The sequence below is a fragment of the Hevea brasiliensis genome, chromosome 18 (genome assembly GCF_030052815.1).
Source record: "Hevea brasiliensis isolate MT/VB/25A 57/8 chromosome 18, ASM3005281v1, whole genome shotgun sequence".
Taxonomy (NCBI): domain Eukaryota; kingdom Viridiplantae; phylum Streptophyta; class Magnoliopsida; order Malpighiales; family Euphorbiaceae; genus Hevea; species Hevea brasiliensis.
The window spans coordinates 32,411,427-32,432,506 of NC_079510.1; the positions used below are offsets into that span (position 1 = coordinate 32,411,427).

Here is a 21,080-nt window from a genome sequence, read left to right on the forward strand (position 1 = left end):
ATTTCTCCTCTTCAAATTAATTTATATCAAATATAAATCAATTAATTAATCTATATTAATTAATTTCTCATAATTAAATTCATATTTAAACACTTTAAATATAAATTTACTTATGTTGTACATCTAATAACCCAGATTTGGTTTCAAGTCATGCTAGGGACTTTGCAATCTTATTGCAAACCAAACCTAATTAATTAATTAATTAAAGTCTTTAATTAATCAATTAAATCACATTTTACTTGGTGATTATCTTATGTATGTGTGTGACTCACTAGGCTCATCACTAATTGGCAATGAGATATGATATTAACTCTTAATATCATCATAACTCTTTCTTACTATAAATGATTTCTCTAAATCATTTTAGGCATCTCAAAGACCATGGTTTACACCTAGCATAGCGTGCCATGGCCACCCAATCAGTAACAATGAATACCTTAAATGAACCTTTAATCATATGTTACCATGTACTAGAATCTTTCTGTTACAAAATTCCAATTCGAGCTAGAGTCATGGTTTATGTCAAACCACATTTGCTATTAATATTATGTTCTCTTTTAATTCCAGTTCTTGATTAATTAGATTTTCTTATCAGAAACTATTTTCTGACTAAATCTGTTTATCCTGGCCAAGAACTTGAAACATCAAGAATAATTAAATGAACATAGGATTTTATCCCTATTTACTTAGGGTAATATATTCCATCTTAATCAATACCTACCTCCATATATAACTATTAAGAGCCAACACATGCCCATATACCCATACACAGTACAAGTATGAAAGCAGTATCAAATTCAAACCACCTATATACAAGAAAAGTGTGTTTTCTCAGGTCTAAAGATTATATGCACTGATATGATATATGAAAATGCATTGACAAGAGTAAACTACATGTGCTTGTCATATACGTCACTGGTTCGGCCTACTTATCATGTATAAGTGCCTATCATGTTTATTATATGGCATGGGACTCACCATTCCATCTTATTTATATCTCATATAAATACCTTAGGAACAAACATGAATACAATCTTTCTGGATAAGTCATGTCCTGTGTGAAGTATCCTCGATTGTGAACCAATTTATGATACTTTGTGCTAGAAATACTGTCACTCATATTCTTAACAACTTAAGAATAGAATTTTTAACAAAATATTAATGGACCTTTTCTATTACACATAAATATATTATGTAAATAGAAAAGTGAAATCGCCTTTTATTAATAAAATATGTACAAGATACATACTAAATGATATGCTTTAGGGCATACTACTAACAACTTTGTCCTTGCTAATATTAATAGCAACCCCAGACTTGAGACAAACACATTCTAGCCTTCTGAGTCTCAAACAGAACCCTAGTCAACTGGTACTTCTCAGCAACCAGTAGCTTCTACTACTACCATTCTTTCCACCCTGAAAAACATTGAAGCACAAATTGCAGCTTTCGGAGAGAGATCACAGCACACTGATTCTGTAGAGCATAGCTAGCATCCTTTCAACGATATTCTAATAGTTTTGAAGTCCATGGAGACTAAATTGGATGTGTTTGGAGCATACCAGAAGAAACATGAAGCAAAAATGAAGAAAAATCTAAAAGCTCTTAAGAAAAAGCAGAAGTTAGAGATTAAACTACTTTTGGTGCAAATGGAGAGACTTGAAAAGGCCTATAATAATAGTGTTACATGGATGGTTCAGCAGTTTGGAGACTTAAAGGAGCTATTTGATAACTTTGAAACTACTTTTAAAGCCTCTAAGGAAGCCATAACACCTACAACAGACCCCAGCCAACTTGAACACTAAACTGTTGCTGCAAGCAAAAACCCAACTCCATAGCTTTTAGGCTTTTCTTCTTCTGTTTGTTTATGACATGATGTTTCTTAGTTTATACTACATTTTTAGTTGTTGGTTTTTAATTTGTGAATGGATCTGTGAAATGTTTTATGCATAGTTTTGGTTAATGATTGCAACTAAGTATTTTTGGATATTGCTCTTGAATGGAATGTATTTGCCACATTTTGCTTAATTCCAGCTTCTTTGTTTTTTTTTTTCTTAAAATGTATCTTTGCATTTTCAATTGTTTCCAATTTATCTTGCAACCTCATTACTAAAATTAATCATATATCATTGCTGTAAATTGTTTAATCTTAGTTTGTTTCTAGTTTGTGGTTATATGATTCTCTATTTTTTAGTTCATTTTGTATAGATTTACATCTTTTCATATAAATTGTAGTTTATTGCTTGCAAATTGTCCATTCTGAGGTAAACTCTTCCTTACATGGGCATGTCAATGAACTTAAGAAGTCACATGCCCCGTGTCATTTTCCTTGTGCTTTAACATGCCCTATGTCATTTCACAAGTTTATTATCACTGGATATGTTTACCTACTTTTGGGAAACTTTTTGCACACTGTTTGCTGGTTTTTCAATCCCGCAAGTGCACGTATCGCTAACAAGTAAACAAGTAGTGAGTGAAGTATTATTCTCACGAGGAATTTAGTTAGCAAATACCAAGCTACACAGTAATTCTGACTGTTTAAGCTACCGAATTTAGATGAAGAGTGAATTAAATCTATTTTGGATGCTGAAAATAAATTTTGAATTAAACTATTTATAAAAGCAATTCCAGAATTAAGTTTCACACTATAACCTTACTATGGATTTTAATCTTGTGTATTCATCGAATTGAGAATCGTTACTTTGATGGAAATTAATCCTAGGATATCCTAGGTCCTCTCTCAAGGCACTTAAGGTGTGTTTCAACAAGGATTAAATCCTACATTCGTTGGTGATTAATCCTAATAAAAACCTTTTAAAATCTATGATTAATTATGGAGCTCCACGAAGAAATTCAGCCTATCTCTAGGTCGGATTTTCTAAGTTCAATATTCTGATTTTCCAACACTAACCTTCACCTTTCAGTCCTTCAATTAGTATCTTATATCATGTCTAGGTGGGTACCAACACATAGCATACATTAAGAACACAGAATATTAAATCAAAGAACAAAACTCAAATCCAATAAATAAAACTCAATATTGATCCATAATAACGATTACAAATGCTACTGTCCTAATTTCAGAATAAATGAATTACTCACTCATGGTGAGTTTAACAAACATAATGAAAATAAAATGAAAGAATATAAAAAGTCCACTTAAAAAAATAGAGCAAAAGAACTGGAGAGGATTTTCTGGAGCTTTAAACTTGTGGAACTTCAGCTGAAGATTTCCCTTTTGTGCCAATGCTCTTATTCTCCAAGACGACTGTGAAGAATGTGAAGAATGTGTATGAAAAATATCAAAAGCTCTCAGCTTCAAATCCTTTTTGTATTTTCTGCTGCTCCTATTTATATTGAATGATCTAGAGTTAGGTTTTTTAGAGTCCCCAAGGCATCAGGAGTCACTTCTCTCTGCAAAAAATTAGAGCTGGAACCCTAATAAGGAAACTAGCTATCGGTTGATACATGACCCGTGTGTCACTACACGGCCCAAGGCCGTGTAACATACTGGATCTTGAATGGTTGTAGATTGTATTGGCACAGGAGATTACATGGGGCATTGCTAGTTACATGGGTTCGGTTACACAGCCTGTGTTCTTTTGGTCTTAAGAGAATTCTTCAAGCCTGGCCTGGCAGAAACTTACACGGGTCTTTATAGTTTACACGGGTCATGGAACACAGCCTGTGTACTCTGTTTCTTCTTTGTCTCTTTGGCTTTCTCCTGGTAGTAGGTTACACGGGTCTGTGGCTTTGCTTACACGACCCGTGTAAAGTTTATCAACAACACTTCTCTGTCCTTTGGTCTTTCCAAACTTTCTTCTTTACTCCTATGCCTTGGAACTTCTTCAAAACACCTGGAAACATACAGAAAACATAGAATTTAGAGCTTGGCAATGGAATTTACAAAAGTTGATGAAATTAGCTTTCTCCTGGAAGTAGGTTACACGGGTCTGTGGCTTTACATACACGACCCGTGTAAAGTGTATCAATAACACTTCTCTGTCCTTTGGTCTTTCCAAGCTTTCTTCTTTACTCCTATGCCTTGAAACTTCTTCAAAACACCTGGAAACATATAGAAAACATAGAATTTAGAGCTTGGCAATGAAATTTACAAAAGTTGATAAAATCAATGATTATGCATGAGATTACTTATCTAAATGCTATGAAATAATATACAAATGTACTTAAAAATAGCTATATAATACAAGTGCATCAAATACCCATAAACTTAAACTTTTGCTTGTCCTCAAGCAAATTGAAAACTTTTTTAGAACACTTTTTAGAGGAAAAACTCAGAAACATAACCATAAACTCAATATGCATATAATTGAACTCCTTCAACCTTCATACCACCCTCTTTTAAGGCATAAATGTTTCAATAGCTACCTGCTTAAAACCTCACCCCCTTTTTGTGGTGTTTCAACTAATTACTCATCTATGCAATGCTATTAATTAGTCATAAATTACCTGTTTTATCAGGATAGACTTAAGAAATACTTACTCCCCTAAATATGTCTCGTTTTGAAGATTATTGGTGAATCTGAATTAGTTCCAACTCCATAGGCACATCTCAATTTCCTATCTCCACTAATGTAGCATATATTTTCAGAAGATCAAAAGGTCTTTAGAAGGGTTATAATGGGGTCAAGGGATGATAATTTGGTTACCAATGAAGGGTTTTAAGGAATGTAAATTTGAGGTTAGATTTCATGCACAAGGTCTTAAGTATACCAAGTTTATTCTGTTGATTTTTGCATGGGGAAGAAGAGTTTATAGTGCCAAGCATACTGTCATGATGTTTATTTTTGGGACTCTTTTTTTTTATGTCTCTTTTGTCCTCTTCCCCAAACTCATTACTTTTGTTGGGTTGGAAGGACAAGTTTTTCCCTGATTTTAATTCCACACTTGCACACTTCTTGATATTATCATCTTCTCCTCATGTTTTCTTTTACATTTGATATACTTATCCTTTATACACTAGACTTCCTCAAAAGGGTGAGGTGAGTGTTTAGGCTAAGGTTTAGGTAAATATGTGTGGGTAAATAAGGAAAATTATACAAGTGAAAATATAGGCTTAAGTTGGCTGCAAGGGGTATATTGTAACTAAGCGCGGCTTAAGGATTAATGGGGCTAAATGAAAGAATGCCTTAATCATCTCTTTTTCAAACATATGCTAGGATTTCACCTCGATAGGTCCAAGAGACATGTTCTAGAGCTAGTGAGGCATTTTTAGGTTTGTTTGTATTTTAAAAATTTTCTCCTGATTTTGCAAGTTCAATGTAACAAATTAATAGCTATGAAGGAGTTTAACTAGTCTAGCTCCACTAAGGTGGTTAAGGTTTTTTTTTCACAGACAACACTTTAAATCCTTTTTCTTTATCTAGATACATTCATTCCTCAATCCCATGGAGTCCAATTATTAGCTTATTAATATTTGTGGTTACAATTCTAAGTTTAAAAACATTTCAAAAGTTTAAAATTTGCAAAATTTTTTGGATTTTTGATAAACAAGTATAATACAGATATAATTAAGCAATGCAATGAAATGCAATGAATGTAGTGCATGAAATGCATCTGTACCCCCAAACTCAAATCTAAAATTGTCCTCAATGGCAACAAAATATGCAAAATTTAAGGTATATCATGTAAAATTATCAAAAAGCATATTATGTATTAAAATTTGAAAGTTTGGACAAAAAAAACAAGAAATAGGGACCTATGAGCAATGATTAGGACTAAGGCATATAAGTTTTTACGTGAAAGAGCCTATCCTATAGTCCTAACTCTAAAAAGTCTCTGATGGCGATGATGGTCCCTCTCCATCGAGTCTCTCCATTATCATGTCAAGCTTGTTATGGGCCTCCTGGAGGCTGTCCTCGATCACTTGCATCCTGCTGTTTATGGTGGTTTCCATATGTTGAAAGTATGTAAGGACAGTGTCTGTCGATGGTGGTGTATAGGGAGGCACTCGAGTAGGGGACTCGTGGTGGAGTGGCACTTGGGCTTCCTCCTGTGCCTGTGATGGCTCACCAGGGTCTTCTTATGGTTCTTCTTGCCTAGGGCTGACATTCCCTTTGACATCGATCAGAAAGTAGGTGTTCTCAACCTTCTTACATATTCCTATGGATATGCAGATGGTTTAATCAATTATGGCAATACTGGGGATGGAGTACAGCCTGTGATGCCCCAGGATAAATTTGAAGTGGAGTGCTATGGCAGTGATGAGTCCGTCGAGCACTATGTGGCCTATCGACTAGTGAGATATACGGCAAAGGTGGTTGCACAGGAAGAAACCCGTGCTACAATGCTACCCGGTGACCATGCACCAAAGGAAGAAGAGCTCATTGACATTTACCACACCTTAGCTATCACTGTGGCTCGTGATGGTATGGGCGGCTAGCTGGTGCATGTACCTCAAAGTAGGGCTGGTGATGTCAGAGGATTTAGACTTGCTAGAGTTATAAATGTCGGTGTTCGATGCTATGGAATGCCAGAAGTCCATGCTGTTGTAGATCATCCTATCTTGCGAGATCTCTTGGAATCCGACACTGTCAAAGCCGAAGATTGCATTGAACTCGTCCATTTTTAACACTCGGTCGACACCAAGTAGTCAAAATTCGATCCTCCCCTTGTCTTCTCGATCTGTGGGCCATAAGGTGGCCCTGAAACTGCCAAGGAACTCCAAAGTGGTGTCCTGGTAGGCGAGAAATTGGAGTTGGGCAAATCTAGTCCACCCAATGCTGTCGAGCAGCCCATCAATTTCCTTGCGTAGGCCGAGTTGCTCCAACAACCCAAAATCCATATACTTAGTGGAGATAATCCTCATGTTGTTAAGATGTGCACATAAATCATAGTAAGTGGAATCACAGAATGTCCAGGCAATGGAGAACTCGAGTTATCCTGGCTGTGGAGGTTGCGATTGAGCTGCGGGTTGTGCTTGGGGTTGAGGTGGTGGGGGCAGGGCTGGCCTTATTCTTAGGCACTGGGGCGATGGTTGAGGAGGTGAGGGTGAGGAGTCTCCTCCTTGCCTTGAGGAAGAGCCCACTCTTCTTACTGGTCTTTTAGCAGGTGCCATTGGTGACTTTGGAAGGAGAGAAGGCTAGGGTTTTATGAGGGAATAGGAGATTTGAGAGGTTTTTAAAGAGAAAGAGGCTTGGATAGGAAGATTCTTTGAGTGGGAGGGAGTTTAAGGGTGTTAGGAGAATTTAAAGGGTCATTCTGACCCTTCATTTCGTGCGTTTTGAGCCCCAGGTATCGCATCTGCAATATGATACACAGGGCGTGTATCACTACATGGGTCTCGATCCTCGGACCCGTGTAACCTTCTGTCCAGAATTTCCCTTTTTTGCTAAGTTACATGGCCCTTGTAAATATGTTTGGGGACCCGTGTAACTTCCTGCCCAAAAGTTGCTTTGTTAGCTAAGTTACACAGTCCGTGTAAATGTGATTTGGGACCCGTGTAACTTTCTGTCTCCCTCAAACTTAAAATTTCTCTCTCCATTATCAAAGCATGCCCCGTGTAACATTACACAGGGTCAACTCGTGTAAGTTGGTGGAGCTTATGTAGCTGTGGTTCTGGGATTCCAGAAGGTTACACGGGGAGTGTAGAATTATATTCAGGGCTCGTGTAAAGTTCTGGCTCTCCAATTCTCTGTATATGAAAATTCTATGCTAAAGTTTCCCTACTACTATGAATGAAATGAATGTAAAAAGTAGCAACAGGGTTACTTCCCCAGTTTTGTGCAGTCTCCTCTTGTCTGGTTTTTGACTTGACGTCTCCTCTCCTCCTTGCCTTCGATTCCTTACTTTAGCAGAATTGTGATTTGGGGTACCTAAGAAATAAAACACGAACAAACATAAAACAAGAATAAAATAAGAACTAAAATAAAGGAAATTTAGAAATTTTGGGTTGCCTTTCAAAGAGCGCTTATTTATAATCTTTAGCTTTTGCCTTTGTTTTTCACGATCTGTCTGGAGGGTTATCAAAGGTGCAGTTGGCTACTTTCTCTATGGGTTTTCCCTGAAAATATGGCTTCAGCCTTTGCCCGTTCACTTTGAATGCTCCTGAGGTTTCACTCCAAATCTCTACAGCTCCATCCGGGAAGACTTGCATAACTTTAAAGGGCCCAAACTATCTTGACTTCAGCTTCTCTAGAAAAAGTTTTAACTTAGAATTGAAGAGCACGACAAGGTCTCCTTCTTTTATTTCTTTTCTTGCTATGCATCTGTCATGCTATCTTTTAGTCTTGTCCTTGAAGATCATGGCATTCTCATACGCATCCTGCTTGATTTCGTCTAACTCATTGAGCTGTAGTAGTTTTTTTTCACCAGCAGTTTTGAGGTCAAAGTTTAGGGTCTAAATTGCCCAGTAGGCTTTGTGTTCAAGTTCGATAGGGAGGTAGCATGATTTCCCATAAACTAGCCAAAAGGGTGTTATTCCAATTGGAGTTTTATATGCAGTGCGGTATGCCCATAGTGCATCATCTAACTTCACAAACCAATCCTTCCTTGAGTGGTTTACTGTTTTCTCTAGGATACGTTTCAGCTCCCTACTTGAAATTTCTACTTGACCACTGGCTTGAGGATGATAAGGTGTAGCCACCTTGTGAGTCACTCCATACTTTTTCAATAATGTTTCAAATTGTTAATTGCAGAAGTGACTTCCTCCATCACTGATTATTGCTCATGATGTGCCAAATCTTGTGAAGATATTCTTTTTAAGGAATTTTGTGACCACTCTGGCATCATTGGTTGGTGTGGATATTACTTTTACCCATTTTGACATATAATTAACACCAACTAGAATATACTTCTTCCCAAAGGAAGATGGGAATGGACCCATGAAGTCTATCCCCCACACATTAAATAGCTCTACTTCAAGTATACCATGCAGTGGAATTTCATTCCTTCTTGAGATGTTACCTGTTCTTTGACATTGATCACAAGCTAGGATGAAGGATCTCACATCCTTAAATAGATTAAGCCAATAGAATCCTGCTTGCAAAACCTTAGCTGTTGTCTTTAAGGTGCCAAAATATCCTCCATATGGTGATGAATGGCAATGCTGAAGAATGCTCTCTATATCTTCCTTCGGTATGTACCATCTTATCAGCCCATCATTACATCTCTTGTACAGCAGAGGTTCTTCCCATGTGTAGTATCGCACGTCTTGCAGGAATTTCTTCCTTTTTTGGCAAGACATGTTAGGTAGCAAAACCCTGCATACAAGAAAATTCACAAAATCAGTATACCATGGGGCTTGGGATAAGGCTAATAGGTATTCATCTGGGAATGAATCGTCTATTGGCAGCTCTTCAGCTTCTTCTAAGTCTTCTTATCTCAGCATTAAAAGGTGATCAGCTACCACATTCTCGGTCCCCTTCTTATCTTTAATTTCAAGGTCAAATTCCTAAAGGAGTAAGATCCATCAAATCAACCTTGGCTTTGCTTCCTTCTTGTTTAAAAAGTACCTGATAGCAGCATGATCTATGTATATAATGACTTTTGATCCAAGAAGATAAGATCTAAATTTGTCAATTGCAAATACTACTGCTAGGAATTCGTTTTCTGTGGTAGCATAATTAATTTACGCATCATCAAGTGTTCTGTTGGCGTAGTAAATGGCATGGAGCTTTTTATCTTTCCTTTGTCTGAGTACTGCTCCCACGGCATATTCACTTGCATCACGCATGATTTCAAATGGTAGCTCCCAATCAGGTGATTGCATAATAGGTGCTGAGATTAAGGCCTCTTTTATCCTGTCAAAGGAAGCAAGGCAATTTTCATCAAAATCAAAGGAAACATCTTGATTTAACCAATTAGTAAGTAGCTTAGCTATTTGGGAGAAGTCTTTAATAAATATTCTGCAGAAGCCTACATGTCTCAAAAAGCTTCGCACTCCTTTGACTAATGTTGATGGTGGCATCTTTTCAATGATTTCAATTTTTGCCCTGTCAATTTCAATTCCTCTTTCTGATATCAGGTGGCCAAGAACTATGCCCTCCCTTACCATGAAGTGACATTTTTCCCAATTCAGAACTAGGTTCGATTCTTCACATCTTTACAACACTTTGGACAAGTTAGCTAGGCAATGATCAAAAGTAATTCCATAGACAGAAAAATCATCCATAAAAACTTCCATGATATTTTCAATATAATCGGAAAAAAATGGCTATCATGCATCTTTGAAAAGTAGCAAGGGCAGTACAAAGATCAAAAGGCATCCTTAAAGCATTCATCAGCTTCAAGTTTGTGTTTCATCTTGTTAAACATGTTGAATTCTACCTCTTCATCTTCTACTTTGAGAGTTAACCGCCCATTCTTAACATCTATGATAGCTCCAGCGGTTGCCAAGAAAGGTCTTCCCAAGATGATAGAAATTTGGACATCTTCCTTCATCTCTAAGACAATAAAATCAACTAGGATAAAGAATTTTCCCACTTTGATGGGGATGTTTTTTAGGATGCCCACAGGGTATTTGACAGATCGATCAGCCAGTTGCAGTGAAATTGTTATAGGTTTAAGCTCTCCTACCTCTAACTTTTGACATGTTGATAAGGGCATCAGACTTACACTCTCCCTAAGATCATAGAGGGCCTTGTCTATATTCATATTGTTGATGAGACAAGGTACGGAGAAGCTTCTTAGATCCTTCAGCTTTAGTGGCAGCTTATTTTGTAATATGGCACTGTATTCCTCTGTAAGAGAAACAGTCTCATAATCTTCCAACTTTCTTTTCTTTGACAAAATTTCCTTAAGGAATTTGGCATAGGATGGCATCTGAGAGAGTGCTTCAGTGTAGGGAATGTTGATATAGAGCTTCCGCAAAACTTTTAGAAACTTTTCAAACTAGTTGTCCAATTTGGTTTTCTAGAATCTCTGAGGAAAAAGTAGAGGAGGTTGATATGGCTCTGGTAGTTTCTTCTTCTTCTTTGCTTCCTCTTTCTGGTCCTCTTTGGCTTCTTCCTCTTTCTCCTCTGTTTGCTTTTCAGATTTATCAGGGGTTTTCTTGCTTGATTCTTCCTCTAACTATTCTAAAACTCTTCCACTCCTCAATGTAACTATCTTACAATGGTCCTTTGAGTTCATCTTTGGTTGACTAGGTAGCTTACTAGTAGTCTTGTTTGAAGAACCTACCTATTGAGCGATTTAATTTTCAAGCATCTTATTGTAGGGGGAAAGTTGGTCCATTCTAGAAGCTAGCTGCTTGATCATTTCATTCTGTTGTTGCTGGGCTGCTAGGAAGCCCTCCATCATAGATTCCATAGTCAACTTCAGTTCAGACTATTGAGATTAAGGAGGTGGTGATGGTTGTGCAAAATTTTGTCCTCTATTCTAAAATCCAGGGGGTGCTGGTGGTTTGTACCCTTGCTACTTATTCATGGGCTAATTCTGTGAGTTGGACCATGACAAATTGGGTTGGTTCCTCCATCCAGAGTTGTAAGTATTTGAGTATGGGTTGTTGAGCTACCTCTGGTTGAAGTTCCCTCCATTATTCAAGTAGTTCATCTATTCTGTGGAGGGTTTGTTGAAGTTGCTAAATTACAAAGTCATATATCCTCCTCCACAACTGTCGTAGTATTGGTTGCTTATTCCAACAGCGTTGGCTTGCATTCTATTAAGCCTCTTTGTGAGCTGGTCAAACTGGGCATTTATCATGATTAGGGTATCCACTTCTAGGTTCCCTGTTGTTCTCTTTGTATTTCCCCTTTCATTTGACCACTCGTAGTTGTGATACGAGACCCTCTCCAGAAGTTCAAGTGCTTATGTTATCGTTTTCTCCATTAGGTCACCTTCTGCAGCTGAATCTACTGTGCTCCTTGTAGAGGGCAATAGTCTATTATAGAAATTCTGAACTAGGAGCCAATCCCCTATTCCATGGTGCGGACATTCTCTCTACAGGTTTTTATACCTCTCCCTTACATTATAGAGTGATTCACCTTCCTTTTGCCTAAAGGCGTTGAGTTCAACCCTCAACTTTGCAGTCTTTGTAGGTGGGAAATACCTTGCTAGAAAAGCTTGTGAGAGGTCTTCCCAAGTGGTGAATGTTCCAGCTGGTTGAGAAAGTAACCACTTTCTTGCTCTATCTTGAAGGGAGAATGGAAATGCTCTGAGTCTTATAGCTTGATCAGAGACTATATTCATCTTGAATGTGTTACATAGGGCAAAAAAGCACTGGAGGTGATAATGTGGATCTTCTGTTGGTGAACCCCCAAACTGGGTCTGTTGAATCATCTGGAGCCATGCCGGTTTTAATTCAAAATTGTTGGCCTCAACTTCAGGTCTTGTAACACTGGGTTAGAATCCTTGTATAGATGGAGCTCCATAGTCTCTCAAGAGTCTTGGCCTATTGTAGTTGTCAGCCATGATTGGAGTTTGTGGATTTCCTTGATCTTGTTCATGGTGTCTCCTTTCTCTCCTGATGGCTTTTAGAGTTCAATTTTTCTCAGGATCCAAGTCCAAACTTCTTTATCTGGCTTTGCTTTGGTCATGCACCAAACCAAATACCTGAGAAAAAAAAAAAGAATTTATTGAGTAAATTTAAATAATAATAATAAATGCCTGAATTAGCTAAAGTGCTTATTGCCTAATATTGCTAAAAATAAATTCCTCGGCAACGGCGCCAAAAACTTATTTGCTGGTTTTTCAACCCCGTAAGTGCACGGATCGCTAACAAGTAACAAAGTAGTAAGTGAAGTATCGTTTCCATAAGGATTTTAGTTAGCAAGTACCAAGCTACATAGCAATTCTGACTATTTAGGCTACCGAATATAGATGAAGAGTGAATTAAATCTATTTTGGATGCTGAAAATAAATTTTGAATTAAACTATTTATAAAAGCAATTCCAGAATTAAGATTTCACACTGTAGCCTTACTATGGATTTTAATCTTGTCTATTCATCAGATTGAGAATGGTTGCTTTGATAGAAATTAATCCTAAGATATCCTAGGTCCTCTCTCAAGGCACTTAAGGTGTGTTTCAACCAAGATCAAACCCTATTTTCGTTGGTGATTAATCCTAATAAAAACCCTTTAATATCTATGATTAATTATGGAGCTCCACAAAGGATTTCAGCCTATCTCTAGGTCGGATTTCCTAAGTTCAATATTCTGATTTTCCAACACTAACCTTCACCTTTCAGTCCTTCAATTAGTATCTTATATCATGTATAGGTGGGCACCAACACATAGCATGCATTAAGAACACAGAATATTAAATCAAAGAATAAAACTCAAATCCAATAAATAAAACTCAATATTGATTCATAATAATGATTACAAGCGCTACTCTCCTAATTCAAAATAAAGGAATTACTCACTCATAGTGAGTTCAGCAAACATAATGAAAATAAAATGAAATAACATAAAAAATAGAACAAAAGAACCGGAGAGGATTTTCTACAGCTTTGAACTTGTGGAACTTCGGCTGAAGATTTCCCTTTTGTGCCGATGCACTTATTCTCCAAGACGGCTGTGAAGAATGTGAAGAATGTGTATGAAAAATATCAAAAGCTCTTGGCTTCGAATCCTTTTTGTGTTTTCTGCTGCTCCTATTTAAACTGAATGATCTAAGGTTAGGTTTTTCAGAGTCCCCAAGGCATCAAGAGTCTCTTCTCTCTGTAAAAAACTAAAGCTAGAACCCTAATCAGGAAATTGGCTGTCGGCTGATACATGACCCGTGTATCACTACACGGCCTAGGGCCGTGTAACTTACTAGAGCTTGAATGGTTGCATATTGTATTGGCATGAGGGATTACACGAGCATTGCTAGTTACACGGGTCCGATTACACGACCTGTGTTCTTTTGTTCTTCAGAGAATTCTTCAAGCCTGGCCCAGCTGAGATTTACACGGGTCTTTATAGTTAACATGGGTCATTGTACACGGCCTGTGTACTTTGTTTCTTCTTTGGCTCTTTGGCTTTCTCCTGGCAGTAGGTTACACGAGTTTATGGCTTTGCTTACATGACCCGTGTAAAGTGTATCAACAATAATTCTCTGTCCTTTGGTCTTTCCAAGCTTTCTTATTTACTCCTATACCTTGGAACTTCTTCAAAACACCTAGAAACATACATAAAACATAGAATTTAGAGCTTGGCAATGGAATTTACAAAAGTTAATGAAATCAATGATTATGCATGAGATTACTTATCTAAATGCTATGAAATAATATACAAATGTACTTGAAAATACTATATAATACAAGTGCATCACACACTTTCAAGTATACTTCACATTTTATATCATTTTAAGCTCTACTTGTTTATTATTGCACATTTCTTAATATTTTCCAATTGTGTATATTTAAGCACATTGTTCACATTATACTCTCTTTTGCCTTTCAATTGAGTTAATGAAGACATTGTCTAATTTGAGTTTGGGGAAGGGAAAAATTTTTACAAAATTTTTACCTTTTTGAGCATTTGCATTGATTCATATGCATTTCAATTCACTTATACTTAGTTCATACAGTTACACCTTCATACACTTATACCTTATACATACATGTATAATTGCATATAGATACCATATAGATTGCATATAACTTTTATTTAATTTTTACATTCATTTTTAAGATCATACAAGTTATCATTTTAAGTGGTCCAGCCCTTTGTTCATTTTTATTAAGGAGGACAAAAAAAAGATAAAAAGAAATGTCAATTGACAAAAGGAGCATAAAAATTTTTACCTAATCCTTAGAAGAGTGAGAGTTACTTCGAGTAGCAATTAAGCTTGCCTTTAATAGGGTTTGATGGATTAAAAATTCTAGATAGGTGCAAGGTTGTAAAATTCTTGTCTAAGTTTATATCTTCTTAGCCAAAGGTCACCTAATCAATTGCTTTGAGTTTGAGTGCTTAAAGAAAGCTCTAGATTAAGAAGTAGCTAATTATGTCTCATCTCACCAATCCTAGAGCTTGCCTTCTAGACCTTTTGAGGTAAAATCTTAGCATGCATTTGAAAAAGAAATGATTTAGACATTCTTTTGACTTTAAACCCACATTTTAGCCTTAACCACCCTCACTTAAAATTTCCCTTTGAAACCCCATTTGAGTTTATATTTATCCCCTTTAGTTCTTTAGTACCCATAACTTTATCTAGCCATAAGCCTAAACACTTATCTACCCTTTATGAGAATGATTATTTAAATGATAGATACACTAAAAAAAAGGAAAAGATAATAATAATAAAATAATAATAATAATAATAATAATAATAATAATAATAATAATAATAATAATAATAATAATAAAAGAGATAAGAAATAATTGGATGAGAGAAGTAACTAAAGTAAAAAAAAAAAAAAAAAATGGCTAGCCATTGGGTGATAATATGAAAAGTGATTCACCACCCAAATATGCAAAGAAATGAGTTTGGAAATGAATTAAAAAGGGACAAATGAAATTCAAAATCAATGTTAATTATATAGTCCCTCTAAGAGCTTCAAAGTTATTATGTTAGCATTGGTAATTCATTGTAAATTTCTTCCTCCCATTGGATTCATAAAAAAAAAAATTAAATAAATAAAGATGAAAAAAAAAGAAGAAAAGAAATAAGAATATGTGAATCTTGATTTTTTTTTTTTTTTAATCATATGATTGTTCTCATGCTTTGTTTCCCTTATATCCTTTCTTTGTTAGCCAAATTACTACCTCTTAGCCTCATTACAACCCTTAAAAGTTCTTTTGATTTTTTAGCATTTTGCATTACATTAGTAGAAATTAGAATAGTTGGTTTTCCTATGGGATTGGGGATTTATTCATCATTCATCTATTTCCATCATTAGTAGGGACAATTTAACTTATAGCTTGCTGTAGAGTTTATTTAGGTATGAATTCTCTTTGTAATTGATTGCTTTGTCTTTGATGAAATGGATAATTGACCTAAGTAGTGATAACATTGGTACGAAATTGAATTCCTTGTACCTTAAATGTGGGTATATAGTTTGTTAGCAGTTAGAGATAAGTTTGAGAGCTTAGATGGGTGATTTTCATAATTCTTAGGAAAAGTGCCCCAATTGCATAACTTGTTTTTAATTTGCTTGAGGACAAGCAAATATTTGAGTTTAGGGGAATTTGATGTACATATTTTATATAGATATTTTAGGGTTATTTTGCATTTATTTTTCCCTTTAAATTTAGTATTTTATAGCATTTTAGTGTTTAATTCAGTTAAATTTCCAATTTAATTATTTTACATTTGATTTTTGAAATTTTCATGTTTTTAATTTTAAAGATAAAAAGGTTCAAGCGAAGATGATTTGATGTTAATTTAAGGTTTGGAGGGGTGAAAAAGTCAAAGAAAAATTATTTAGAGAAGAGTCAAAATTTTCCTAAGAAGTCCCATAGGGCGTGTTACTTTTCAAGTTCAATAAAGGCGAAAATCAAAGCAAACAATGATTTTCTTGAGAAGTCCCACAGGGCATGTCACTTCGCCCAACACCAAGAGTAGAAATGTTAATTTGGATGGCGATTTTTAGAAGAAGTCCCATGCCCCGTGTGACTTCTGAAATTAACTAAGTTTTGCTTCATCTTTCAACCAACACGGGGCATGTTGAACACCAATGCTGGAATTTGTTCTAAACATGTTTTAAAGCTGTCTTGGACCACTTTTTACATCTCACCACCTATTGTGCCTTTTTGTATTTTCTCACTATTAGATTTTTAGGGCAGAAATCAGACACATATATATTCATCATTGTCTTTTTTTTTCCATAGGAAGTAAGAGAGAAAAAGTCCTCTTAGAGAAAAAAAGGCATAAATGTCATTTTTGAAGAAGTTCTGCCTCTGCAAGTGACGGTTCTAGCTACTATTTCTCAGAGATTTGGATCCTTTTCTAATGGGTTTTCTTTATTTTCAATCTATTTTCATGTCTATTTACTTTATTTCATCTTTTCTTCTTGTAATGACAACTATAAGTGAGTAGATTTTTTAGATTTCAGAGTTGGGTATAATGATTTGAGTTCTATTTTGTGGATTTGGACTGGTTTTAATCAGATTTTGATATATACAAGTTCTTATTTATATCTTGTGTGCTTTCTTTATATATTCATTTTTGATACCCTTTGAGTTTTGTTCTTAATCTTTGATTGAAAGACCAAGAAGTGAAAATCTTTTATAAATAATCAAGATATTGAACTTAATCACCTAATGTTAGAGATAAACTAGTAAATTAGGAGGAATTTTAAAATTGATTAAAGTACTTAAAGGATTTTGGGTAAATTGAGCATCACATGAGAATTGAGTTTGATTTCCTTTAAAATACTCTTTAGTTTGCTTGAAAAAAAAATTAAAAAAGTTTATAATCAATTTCTTTTAAACTTGTATTTTTCTTTAAAATTGGTTTTACCTATCCAAATCCCTATAAAATTCATTTCATGAACCCCAACTTTGGAATCACCTTTGCCATCAATTAATTCTAGTTTTACATACCCCTTGCTAATTTAGTAATTTACACCTAGTTTATAGATTTAATTACTTGTCTCATTGCTTAATTTCTTTAAATTTGCATTTTAATAGTTGCGTATACTTCCTTTAATTTAGATATACTTTATTGATAGCCTAAATAATCGCAACATTTATAGTTTGGTACTCAAACTTCAAATCCCTGTGGGACAATATATTTTCTTTACTATTTGAACGATCCATATACTTGCGAAAAGTACTAATCAACTCAACTCAACTCAACTAAGCCTTTATCCCAAAAATTTGGGGTCGGCTATATGGATTCACTTTCTCCACTCTAAATGATTTTGGATTAAATCCTCAAAAATATATAATGCTTCTAGGTCATGTTGTACTACTCTCCTCCAAGTCAATTTAGGTCTACCCTTTTTTTTCTTTCTATCCTCTAACATAATGTGCTCTACTTGTCTAACTGGAGCCTTCATATGTCTGTGCTTCACATGACCAAACCACCTCAATCTCTCTTCTCTCAAAGATCATAAAAACAAGTGTCTTAGAATTGAGGCCGAATGGTTACTACACATATAGATATAAAGACTATCTATCAGTCTAAGGTCTCTTAAAATAGGCAAATTTTCCATATGCTCTTAATATCATCACATGTATAGGGATGACAACGAGCAAACTATCCACAAAAATAAATATACCTAAATCCGAATCTAATTAATATTTTTAATATATGAACTCGCCTTAATTTTATATACAAATATATTTTTAATAATAATTTATATTTTAAAAATTTTATAATCCTATAAAATAATTAAATTCTATTTACTTAAAATATATTATATCAAAAATTTATAAATATTATTATAAAATATATATTTTACATTTAAATAATTATTTATATAAATAGATTCATTTAATAGGTATCGATACATAAATTTTGAACCAATATAAATATTCTTTCTTAAATTCAAACTTATCTTAAATTCTATTATATACCAATCGAACTCAGGCATCCATTTGCCATCCCTAACCATGGAGCAACTCCTTTGCCTCTAATCACTTTGCCCACATGCTAGCACTGACCTTCATAACTATACCCATGGAGAGACAACAACTCTCTTCCATGCCTACTTGTGCCACCACCAACATTAGAGTTGAGCAGCTTTTAGTTTAAATCGAAAATCTAAATTCAATCAAAAAAATTTTAATACAATTGATTTGATGAATTAATTTAGTTCATTTTAATTATAATTTCTAAGAGATTTTGATTTTTGGTTTGATTTTTTTAAGAGAAACTGAAAAAAGAAAATAAACAGAAAAACTAACTGAATATTTATCTGACTACCATTTTTTACAATAGATTGTATCTTTTTATATTGGAGAAGAATTGATTATTAGTTTCACTGACCCTTCTCTCCCTCTCATCCTTTCTATCCCTTCTGAGTTCTCTCCCGTCACCCCTTGACCTTGTCCCTTCTTTGATTTCTTTTCCTCTCTCTCTCTCTCTCTCTCTCTCTCTCTCTCTCTCTCTCTCTCTCATCACAAATTTTTCTCATCAAAATCAACTGAGCTTCATCACCCTCTTTAGTCCTTTCTCTCACACATCACGATTCCATGACTTTAATCTCATCAAAATTAACTGAGCTCCATCGTCCTTTCATCTCAATGTCAAATGCTTACATGTTGAATCGATAGCAATATTTTTGGATTTTTGGTTTCCATTTGCTAAAGGCCAAAATCCCTCATCCATGACTCCATGGCTCCATTCCTAGCAATCATCACCAGTCCCTCGTCCCTTAACTACCATTGCACACACAGAATGCAACAACACTCTTGGGTATGGACTTACATGAGGCCTTTAACTATGGATAGGGCTGAACATGGATCGATTGCTCAACCAAACAGAAAAAATAGGTTTTGATAGTATTCAAACCAAAATCAACAAATTAAATTACAAAACCATATATATTCAGTTTTCACATTAAGCGAGTTAAGTTTAGCTTGGGTGGTTTTTACTTCTTTTAACATTTTTTAGGCTTTTATAATTTAACTGTTATTAAACTTTTTTTCATGTACATATTAGCATACACTAATTAAAAAAGAAATATTAATTCAAATTGTATTTGAAATGACCCAAACTAAGGGGCTATTACTGGCATTAGGGATCAGATCAACTTAAGGCTGCCAAAACCTATAGCAAGCCCGAAACCTGTAAAACATACATACATTCTTACATCTCACCATTTTAACATACATCAAACCATTACACCTTAGTCCTTTTATCCACACATAAACATTTACAACATAATAACGATTCATAATTTGAACCTTAACATACATAAGATCCAAAGTGTAATGGTTCAACATGCATACTTTCAAAAGGGTTAATTCATTACATAAATTATCATACTTAAACAATGATTACATAATTCCAATTTCCTTTAATTACCAGATAGTACTATCCATTCATAAATTATATGTCCATCTACCCGTACATCATACAAGGAAGGACTAAGACTAACCTTGCTAGTCTCTCCTCAAAGAACTCTTCTAGTCCTGTAACCCTATAACTGGGGCTTAGGGGAATTGGGTAAGTTTATACAAGCTCAATGAGTTAACTAACCATTATTGATTATATCATTCATTCATTCATTCATTTATACATGTGCAATGCATCATTCACAGGGATTTTCACATCATAAACATTTCACGTAAGATGGACATTATCACCAATAACTCTCTAAACTTTCCTTTTAAACGTGACCTATGTCATATACTCAGGGAAGGGCAATGTCAAGATCTCCCCTTAGGATTTACTTATGGATCCATAACATACGTAACATTACATAAACATAACATGGGGGGAGTAATGAGTCATCCAATACCCATCATTACATTAATAGCGATTTATGTAATTATACAACATCTTCATGATCTAGATACATACATCCTAAACAAATATGATATAATGCATGAAGATGCTCATAATTTCCTATAAATAGTTTTCATTTTATTAAAGTTAGAGTTACTCACCTCTTATAGCCTATCAACCTCCTTCCTCAAATGGGTGCTATCCTCGGATCCTTACCCTTTCGAGGCTCTCAAGTCTAATCCTATAAAATCAAACCCTACAATGTTATACAAGGCTCTAAAATTCTATACATAACATAAACATCCTATTTTAGGCCTTTAAAAACTATAAAATTAGATTTTGGAACCTTGGAATCAAAGGTGAAAATAAATGGGCAGAACCAAGTTTGGCTGTCAAAGTCTTGGGCTTTGAGTGCTAAACCTTTGAACATCAGGTGCCTATTTTGGGTAGTAGCCATTGCGACTATCGAACCTAGAAGATTTTTAGATTTTCTGAGAAAATACAAGTTTCGACTACTAAACCTCTAGCTTTCGACAATCGAACCTAGGAATTTCTAGAATTCCTAAATCGAAAACCTGCAGATCCTTTCTCCCATTAACACCCAAACTCATTTCAAAGTTTCAAAACACAATCCCATCACTAAACACATCTCTAGGGCTTAGAACAACTAGAAACATGCTTAATACCCACATATATTCATCAAAACTCAAATCCTAGGTTTTCCTCAAACCCAACATAGCATAAACTTCTAAAAATACACTTGAAACAACTCTTAAATTAAAGCTTTAGAAACCT

The 21,080-nt window shown here is 35.0% G+C and overlaps 1 protein-coding gene across 1 annotated transcript; it reads right to left on the reverse strand.

Annotated features, from left to right (window-relative positions):
• Positions 1 to 10,215: 10,215 nt before the first annotated feature.
• Positions 10,216 to 10,614, reverse strand: LOC131175850 (uncharacterized). The gene has a single exon (XM_058140528.1). The coding sequence runs from the start codon at positions 10,612 to 10,614 to the stop codon at positions 10,216 to 10,218; it is 399 nt and encodes a 132-aa protein (XP_057996511.1).
• Positions 10,615 to 21,080: the final 10,466 nt, after the last annotated feature.